This window comes from Vespa mandarinia, chromosome 21 (genome assembly GCF_050613455.1).
Source record: "Vespa mandarinia isolate Hongniang chromosome 21, ASM5061345v1, whole genome shotgun sequence".
Taxonomy (NCBI): Eukaryota; Metazoa; Arthropoda; class Insecta; order Hymenoptera; family Vespidae; genus Vespa; species Vespa mandarinia.
In genome coordinates this window covers 813,132-823,462 of record NC_140830.1, presented here as the reverse complement: position 1 = coordinate 823,462, position 10,331 = coordinate 813,132, and the positions used below count along the sequence as shown (strand labels likewise).

The following is a 10,331-nucleotide window of genomic DNA, read 5'->3' as shown; positions in this document are numbered from 1 at the left end:
ATTGAAAATTATTTATATTATTATATTAATAGTTACATTATTAAGTATACGACTATTGAATTAAAAATGATTTTTCACTTTAGTTTTTCTAAAGTCGATTTTTCATTAATTTCTCATTAATACGCTTTTTTTTTTTTCTTTTTTAGAAATCATCAAAACTAATATCTCAAGAATAAAATTAAATAGTAATTAAACAAGAACAAAATTAAACATAGTAGACAATCTAATTGAATTAAAAAAAAGTTTTGATTTTAATATCTTCAAAGTCGATTTATTAAATTTTTTTTACATTTAACTTTTGATTGTTTATCGATACATTTTTTTTAATGACTATCAAAATTAAATGTCTCAAGGATAATATTGCAGAAGTATACATTAAAATTATACTAGAAAGGATTTTTCATTACAGCTTTTTCAAAATCGATTCATTGGAACATATAAAAATTTTTAATTCTAACTTAAGCTATATTTTACTTGACATTTCTTTCATATATTTTGTTATTATATATACTTTTTGGAGATATATTTTGTTTAAATATATAATAATATCATGTTAGAAAATTTTTGGTTTTTTTTTTTTTTAAATAATGTTTCATATCATTAAAATTTATATTAAATTTATTTTGCATTAATTATTTATATCGAATATATTTGATACAAATAATAATATATAACTATAATTTTATAAAAATATTTTTTGTATAATTAATTTCTTTTTCTTTTTTTTTTTTTTCTCAAAATAAATACTTACTTTAAGGACACCATATATTATAGATAAATAAATAACTATTGAATTAAGAAGGGATTCTTTATATTACAACTTTTTCAAAATTAATTTATTAGAACTTTAATATTTATTGATGGATTATCAATATGTATTTTTAGATAATATGAAAAATAATATCTTAAATATAATATTACAGAAATATATAACTATTGAATTAAAAAAGATTCTCCAAAATTGATCTCTGCATTTCGTAAATCTTACGACATGAATTTTCCATCATTTCCTGTTCCTCTTTTGTATAAAGGAATCTAACGAGAGATTGTACGCCATTTCGACCAATTATACAAGGTAAGGACATGTAAACATCCTTATCTAATCCATGACGACAACCCTAAAATTTTAATGATTTCATTAAATGATAGTGTCAATTCAATATTTTTATATCTAATTTTATATATATATATATATATGTGTAATAATATATTTAATTATATATTAAATTATAACCCATAATTAAATATATATAAATATATATTTAATTATGGTTTATTATTTAATTGTTATTGATCAATGAGATAAAAACTTTAGATATTTTATATTTAAATAAAAAACATTAGTATTGTTAGACTAATAATTCTAACCCAATCGTATAAAATTATTATTAATAGAATGGATTAGATTGGACAATAAATAATATATTAAAATATTACAAATTTTAAATAGAAATTGTTATTAATTGTATGAATATTTTTAAATATTTAATCAGTATTTTATTTTATTAATGATCAGTATTTATAATTAAATATCAATACGTAATATAAACGACGTAACCCTGATGTTTAATTTTTTATACTGAACAAAATATTCGTATATAATTGACATTTATTTTACAAAATATTTAGCATTGATTAATAAATAATATCGATCAAAAAAATATTAACAATATACTGATATTATTAAATGCAATTCAATTGTATAGTATTGAATTGAGCGATAAGTATTGTCACATTATTAAATATTTTATATTGAAATAAATAATATTAAATTGTCAGGTATAATTTAATAGCGAGATATTTGATTGGCCAATAATTAATATATGCCACAAATTATTAAACGTAATTCAATAGTACAGTGATTATAATTTTACATAATTATAATTATAATTATAATTATAATTATATATATTATTATATTTATAATTATAATTATATATAATATATCAAAATATTTGATATTATATACTTAAACAAATAACACTGATGTAATTAGACTATTTAATAATATAATATTGGATTGATCCAACAGTTCAATTGAATTAATGTCTAAATAATGAGTATTTTATTTATATATATTTATATATAAATAAAATATAAAACAATAACATGTAAATAAATAATACTAGTATAATAACGATAATATAGTATTGAATAGATCAATGCATGATGTCTATACATTTAAGTAAAACAATACTAATGTTGTTTACTTATTATTTCAACCCCCTGAGGTATTAATAATTAACCTTAAGATAGGTCGATACTGTAACACAGATACACGTGTTTCTCACAATAGCATCAACGATCTCACTAACGCATATTCCAATTGCCCAGTTGCAATAACCTTTCCCAGTGATGATGTCGCTATCAGCGTCAATAACTTTAACGTGCAATTCGCTCCAAGCTTCAGGATCCGTCTTGGTACCAATCTCTTTGTTGATATCCTTCAGTTTCATGCCCATTACTCCAACAGCGGACCAAATCGGTACTATGGTACATAAGAAAGAAATGGTATGATAAATCGACGATATATATTTTCAACGTCAACTCGTTCTGAACAATGAAATTAACGAAGACAGAAAAAAAAAATAAAATAAAATAAAATAAAATAAAATTAAAAAAATCAAAAGAAAAGGATAAAGTTTCATTACCAGATGACGATCCATTTTCTCCAATGATAGACGCTTGAATCGAACTAGCAGCGACTCCCAATTTGTCAGCTATGAAACATCGAAATCTACAGCTATCCAAGAATGTTCCCAATCCAATAACGCGATTTGGTGGGAAACCAGAAAGTTTCATGGCCACGTTGGACATTATGTCGACTGGATACCAAAAAAAAAAAAAAAAGAAAAAAAAAAGAAGAAAAAAAACAAGAATAAAGAAACAAAATAGAAAAAAGAAGGAAAAGGAGAAAATGCTCTTAACGATAATAATATATAATAATAGATGGTTGATTTTTGTTGGAAAAAAAAAGGACAAAGTTAATAAGAATTGAAATTAACCTGGTTTGGTGACGATCACCAAGACACTGTTAGGCGCATATTTGCTTACGTTAGGTACTACCACTTTGAATGTACTTAAATTGCACTCGAGTAGTTCTGCGGGATCTTGATTCGCTTGCGATTTATCGCCCAATGTGATCACGCATACCGCGGCGTCTCTTGCCGAGGCATAATCTAACAAAAGGCAACGGTTATGGGTTATAGTGTCAGTTCAATGAAAAAAAAAAAAAGGAATAATTGGATTGACGATTATGAGATGATGAAGATGTTGAGAAATTCAATGGATTTATTATTTCTACGTAGTGGAAATGCCATAATATATCTAGAATAATAATCATATATCCACTTTATTATCAGAGTTTAGAAAGGAGAAAATATATTGGCAACAAGGAACTACGTAGATTTATATATAATGGGATTAATTTCGATTGTGATTATTATAAGAGAGAAATTGCTCGTTCACGTTCATTTCACACGTTCGTGTATTGAAAATTTACTATCAAATGTTATGATAGTTAATGCAATATCAAACGAATGATGGATAGATCGTTTTCTCGCATGAAAGTAAAACTGATTCGAGAAATAATAAAAGATAAACAAAAATGGCTCATTGTTTATTTCAATCTAATTGCAATTAAATATCGATGTTTTTCTTTTTATATAAAAATGATCTTCTTTTTTTTTTTCTTTTTTTCTTTTAAGATAATTTATATAATTATCGAACCAATGTTATTTGCGTTATAATAATAACAAAATTTTTATTTTAATTATATATATATATACTTTTAATGTTAATCAATTAACTTTCTCTAATTCGATCTTTTTCTTTTTTCATGTCTACAAAAATTTTATACAATGTGAAAGTTATGATATTAATTAGTATTATAAATACTTAGGAATTAATTTTTTAATTACGATTTTAATTAATGGGAAAATTGTTATAATAATTCAAATTTAATGATTAATTATAATAGGAAATCAAAATAAAAATCGTTCTTTGAATTCACAGCTATATTACTTAAAATTACTCTGACATTATTAGGAAATAAATCATTGAAAAAACATACATTAATTAATGCCATTTAAACTGATAGTTATTCAATTAGTCATTATTAAAGGATTTAATTAATACGAAAATAATTATAAAAAATTTTGTTAAATGATTAATTACATCATTAAAATAACAATTCTCTTTTTTTTTTTCTTAAATTCATAGCAATCTCTCTCTTTAAATTTATTCTAATATTATCAGAAAATAATGATTCAGATAAAAATTAGAAAAATGTAAATTAGCCAATGGATATCAGATCTTAATTAATTACTAATTAAGAATTTAATTAAGAAGAGAAATAATATTAAGAATTCTGGTAAAAAATTAATTGCATCATTAAAATAATTTTGGAATTTTTGAATAGCAATCTCTCTCTCTCTCTCTCTCTCTCTCTCGCATCCAAAGTTATTATAACATTATCAGAAAATAGAGATTTTAAGTTTAACATCTTTATTGTATATTACTTCATAATTATCAAATTAATCACAAATTAATTAAAAAGAAAATAATTTGAGCAATGTTATGTTTTTAGAAAATGATTGTTGCTTTTTAATTCTTTTTCGAATTCATCGAATTACTTTAATATTATCAAAAAGTAATAATTTAGCTTGAGTATCTGATAATACATTTATCAATAATTGCAAAATTTTAATTAATAATTAATTAAAGATTTAATGAAAAGGAAGACAACTGGTAATTCCAAATCTCTTCACACGGTAATTAAATACGTGTGAAAATTATAACAATCTCTCTTATAAAAATTATTTCAACATTATCAAAAAGATAATAATTTGGTTTAACTTCCGATAATTATAAATTATTCGTTAATTGTTAAGTTTTAACTAATTATTGACAAAATAATATTTTTATTAATTAATTGCATCATCGAAGTTCTGAATCGAATCTTTTTTTGAATTTATAAAATTATCCTAATATTATCAGAAAAGATTAATTTAAATTAATACCAGATGGCGATACATTTGTCAATAATTCTAAAATCATAATTGATAACTAATTAAGGATTTAATAAGAATAAGAAAGACAACAACAACAACAAAAAAATAGTTATTTAAAGTTATTTTAAGATTAACGAAAAAATTATATAACAAAAAATAACATAATAATAATTAAATACGTATCATCTTATAAAAAAGTAATAATTTAACTTAATCCCAAATAAAGATGCCATTTTTCAATAATACTAAAATTATAATTTAATAACTAATTGTGGATATAATGAGAAAAACAAAAACAAAAATAGCTATCTTTTTCAAAAGTTATTCTATGATTAGTAGAAAATAACGTAACGATAATTAAATAAATAAATATGTATATAATACTCGATAATAATAATAAAAAAAAAAAAAAAAAAAAAAAGAAGAAGAAAAAATCTTTCATTAAGTACCTTTAGTTCCGATGACTTTTGGATTGCCAAGGAATGTACCAGCATGCCCAATATCTTCTGCTTCCGCTTTGGCAAGATCCTCATTTATATCTATGAAGACCAGTTCTGAGGCAAGACGCTGAAGCAAACCGATAGATAGAGGGAGAGAGAAAGAAGTGATTCTAAAAGGAGCTAGTGAAAATAAGTGGAGACAGGTGAGAATAATTAATATTATCCTTGTATTCTCTATACGGATGCTGATAGTTATTAGTGCTAATGGCGGATGAGCAACCTTGTTATAAAGTACGTAGGGAGAATCGTTACGCAATCGAGTGCATCAAGCCCTCACGGGAATCGCATTAAGTTTCCACGTGCTAGCGATCGATCGTTACTTCGGACAGCAGTAGGCGATCCCCTAATGCGTATGATCGTTAGAGCTTGATCAGGTTATTTTTTTTTTTTTTTAATTCTTTTGTTTTCTTTTCTTTCTTTTTTCCTTTTTTTTTTCTTTTTTTTTTTTTCGAAGCACACCTTTCTGTGATATAAAACTTTGTCCGTTTGCTCGTCGACACCCTGTCTTATTTACGATCGTTCATTTTGGAATAATTATGCTATTTCTACCACTCTCTCTCTCTCTTTCTCTCTCTCTCTCTTTCTCTCTCTCTCTCTTTCTCTTTCATTATTATTTAGGTATAACGAAAAGTTTTTTCGATTTTTATATATAAATTTTTTTATACCGTCTTTTAATATTCAATTAATAATATCATTTTCGTTAATATTTAGCGAATTATTTTTTTTTTATATTTCGAATTTTTAATTCATTTTAATTAAAAATTTTTAAATCGTTTGAACGTATTCTAAATAATTATGTTATAAATTCATTCTCTCTCTCTCTCTCTTTTTCTCTTTCTTTTTGATCATTATTTAGATATATTAAAAAGTTTTGTCCATTTTTATGTATACATTTTTTTATATCCTTTTTCAATATTCAATTAATAATATTATTTTTGTTAATAATAATAAATTCTTTTTTATGTCTTCAATTTTTAACAATTTAATGAAACTAATTAAAAAACATTTGAATTTATTCTTGAATGAGTATCTTATGTCTTCTCTCTCTCTCTCTCTCTCTCTCTCTCTCTCTCTCTCTTTCTCTCTCGTTCACTCATTAAGTATACATTTTTATAGTATTTATTAATATTTAATTATCAATATAATTTTCATTAGTATTAATAAACTTTTGTTTGGTTTGAAACTTTTATCCAAAGTTAATTGAAGGATAAACAAATTCTTGAATTTATTTGAAATCATTGTCTTATTTAGAAATAAAAATTTACTAAAAAATTATTGATCGACCAAATTGATATAAATGTAAAACGCGAAGTTATGATATTTGAAAAACTGAACGTACAATCTTCTTTTTATATTTATGCTTCCTACGACTGAAAATTTCCTCGGCGGTGAATTGTAAGAAAAGAAAGAAAGAAAAAAGAAAAAAAAAAAAAAAGAAAAAAGAAAAAAAGGCAACTAAGGGAACCGAACTAAGGGAAAAGAAGAAAGAGAAAGAGAAAAACAAAAAAAAAAAATATAACGATTTTCGTTTTAACGACTCGTTCTCATGGTCCGACAACTTAAATGACATCATAAAAACGTAATAGACCCTTTTATTTTCGCGTATTAACTTTTATTCCGAACAAATTTTCCTTCATCCGATATAACCGAAAAAGCTTCTAGTGTTTCCTGAATAGTTCCTTCGCCCTTACCCTTACGACCGTACGAACAGATGGACACATTTTTCTCTGACATCTGGTGCTTTCATACGGTGCGTTAAGACATAACTGTGCGGCGAACTACAAAACCGGATTCTTAATTTATCGCATCACACCTCCTGTATATTTCCAATCTGTTATTCCCCATGCCGTTTAATCACCATACTTCATCAAGCATGACTTCCGCTATGACGCCAATGAGCTTAACATTCCAACTTTCTCTCTCTCTCATTAAATAGCTCCCTCAGTCTTTCTCTCTCTCTCTCTCTCTTTCTCATTAAATATCTACCTCAGTCTCTCTCTCTCTCTCTCTCTCTTTCTCTTTCTGTTGAGAGCTATTTATTCTAAAATATATTTCGTCTTTATTTAATTATAATTATATTATTTTTATATTTTATATTAAATCTAAAATATAAATGACCTTAGCATTCCAATTCTCTTGAGAGAGAGAGAGATGAGAGAGAGAAGAGAGAGAGAAGAGAGAGAGAGAGAAGAGAAGAGAGAGAGAGAGAGAGAGAGAGAAAGAGCTATTTATTTTGAAATATATTATTGTTTGTATTTAATTATAATTATATTATTTTTTTATATTTCGAATTTTTAATTCATTTTAATTAAAAAATTTTAAATCGTTTGAACGTATTCTAAATAATTATAATTATATTATTTTTGTTTTATATTAAGTAAAAAAAATGATTTATTATATATTATGTATTATCTATAATTTTATGTGTCCAATATATAGTAAATATTTTTTAATGTAAATTAATATTAAAATAATTTTTTGAAACTCAATATATAGTAATAATATTCTATTAAACAGAATAATATATTGTTCATTATAATATTTAATATTATAATGATAATAATAATAATAATAATAATAATAATAATAATAATAATAATAATAATAATAATAATAATAATAATAATAATAATAATAATAATAATAAGAAGAAGAAGAAGAAGAAGAAGAAAAAGAAGAATATTCCAATGATTTAGATATATAAAAGAAAAAAAAAAAAGAGAAAAAGAATTCATAATAATAAATTCATAATAATAAACATTAAATTAATGTAATTTCATAAATGTCATATCGTAAAGAATCAATCAAACAAAATAATATAATATAATAATATTATAATATTATTAGTTTAAGATCTAGAAAAATAATAAGTGATCATTTATACGATGGAACGCAAATGAAAAGGAAATCGGTTTTAATTTTTGGATGAGAAAGGACGATAAGGTGGTCAACGTGTCCTCGTAGACGGGTATGGATTTCAGCTTCCTTCGTAGGTGACTAACATAAATCAGTTGGTTGGGTATCCTGCGGGGGCGCTTGGTCGACGTGTAAATGCTCGCGTTACGATCCGATAACGAGCGAAAGGAAGCACGTTCTTCTTCTTCTCTTTCTCTCTTTCTCTCACTCTCACTCTCTCTCTCTCTCTCTCTCTCTCTCTCTCTCTATCTCTCTCTCTTTCTCTGTCTCTCTCCTTCTTCTTTTTCTTCTTCTTATATACTTCTTTTTCTTTTTTACCATCCTTCGAGCTTCTTCTTCGTCTTCTTCTTCTTCTTCTTCCTTGTCTTCTTCTTCTTTTTCTTCTTCTTCTTCTTCTTCTTCTTCTTCTACTTCTTCTTCTTCTTCTCGTAGCCAAATTTCCTCTTCTGGTCTTTCGTTGGTCATTTGCATAATAGCCTTTTTGATCCAGCACACTAACGAGCCTACATTCAGGACCCCGTTCCCCATAAAAATGTATATGCACGTATAATGCACACGTATAAACACGTATATATATATATATATATACATATATATATACATGGAGAAGGGATGGTAAACCAAAGACACGTGGTATAAGGGAAGACCATTCCTTGTACTCTTCTCGTCCTTTGTTGTTAGCCACGATTCGAAGATATCCTTCGAGAGATCCGCCAACGTGAACTGACTTTTTTTCTTCTTCTTCTTTTTTTTCTTCTACTTCTTCTTCTTCTTCTTCTTCTCCTTCTTCTTTTTCTTCTTCCTCTTCTTCTTCCTCACTTATTTCCAAATCCTAGTTGTCTCGATGAATCCAACTTGGACAAATACGAATCACGTTGCAAGCCAACACGTGGGCGAGAACGTTCAAGTCACTCAATTCACATAAGGCTCGCGTTTAGATTGTTACGACTTATTGTGTTTTAGATTCTTTTAAAAATCAATCAACCTTCTCACTCTCTCTCTCTCTCTCTCTCTCTCTCTATGTTTATCTCTCTTTCTCTCTTTTTTCTTCGTTTATCGTCAAATCATGTTTGAATAGTTACGACTCGATAACACATGTTCGTTTTTAATCAGTGTCAATAATTTTCAAATGATGTTCGACGAAGGATTATCATCGAACGATTTTCAATATCTTAATCCTACGTTCGGTTTTACATCCCTTTTTATTATCTTTTATATTCTCTCATGTTTGATTTATTATTATTATTATTATTATTATTATTATTATTATTATTATTATTATTATTATTATTATTGTTATTATTATACCTACTATATGATTTATTCAATGATTAATGAATCGTAAAATAAAATCGATCGCTATTTCATTATATCGAACTCGATTGAAAATTTATGATTATGATTATAATAGTTGACGTTTTTTCTTTATTTTTTTTATTTTCTTTCTTTCTTTCTTTATCTCTTTTTTTTTTTTTTTTAATTAGAAATATTATAGAACAAGATTTAAATAAGATATTATTTATTTATATATATATATATTTTTTTTTTCTTTGTTAAATTTTTTAATTTAAGTTCATCGATTTCGATAGATTTTCACTTTGTAATAAATAATACTTTTTTTTTTTTTGTTATACTTTGGAGGAAAATTTTTGAGAAAAAAAAAAGAAATTTTCATATTATTTATATCTAGACGGGTTATTTCAATCTATCGTGGGATAAAGAAATAATGTTATAAAAAGAATACCTTAAAAAGTATAGCAATAGCGGTAGCAACTCCAATGGGACCACTACCAACGATAACAACCTTGACTCGATGATCGTCCGGAATATAATCCGCATGTTTTGATAACAAGAATGATGCCGTATTTTCATTGGTCTCGTTTTTTCGTTTTCCTTCATTCAT

At 25.1% G+C, this 10,331-nt stretch overlaps 1 protein-coding gene across 1 annotated transcript; it reads right to left on the bottom strand.

Moving 5' to 3' along the window:
- Positions 1–941: 941 nt before the first annotated feature.
- Positions 942–10,331, bottom strand: LOC118444059 (L-lactate dehydrogenase A-like 6A). Its single transcript, XM_035871902.2, has 6 exons — positions 10,173–10,331; positions 5,462–5,579; positions 3,006–3,179; positions 2,652–2,825; positions 2,247–2,488; positions 942–1,118 (listed from the first exon to the last, which is right to left on the bottom strand). The coding sequence occupies exons 1-6, from the start codon at positions 10,329–10,331 to the stop codon at positions 942–944; spliced, it is 1,044 nt and encodes a 347-aa protein (XP_035727795.1).

Bases quoted from the DNA above. Each gene is read 5' to 3' on its own strand.
- LOC118444059 (XM_035871902.2), bottom strand. From the start codon at position 10,331: ATGAATGAAGGAAAACGAAAAAACGAGACCAATGAAAATACGGCATCA. The intron at 2,826-3,005 runs GTTAATTTCAAT...TTTGGTATCCAG, and splicing joins GGTGATCGTCACCAAACCAG to TCGACATAATGTCCAACGTG. The intron at 1,119-2,246 runs GTTAATTATTAA...TTAAAATTTTAG, and splicing joins CAGTATCGACCTATCTTAAG to GGTTGTCGTCATGGATTAGA.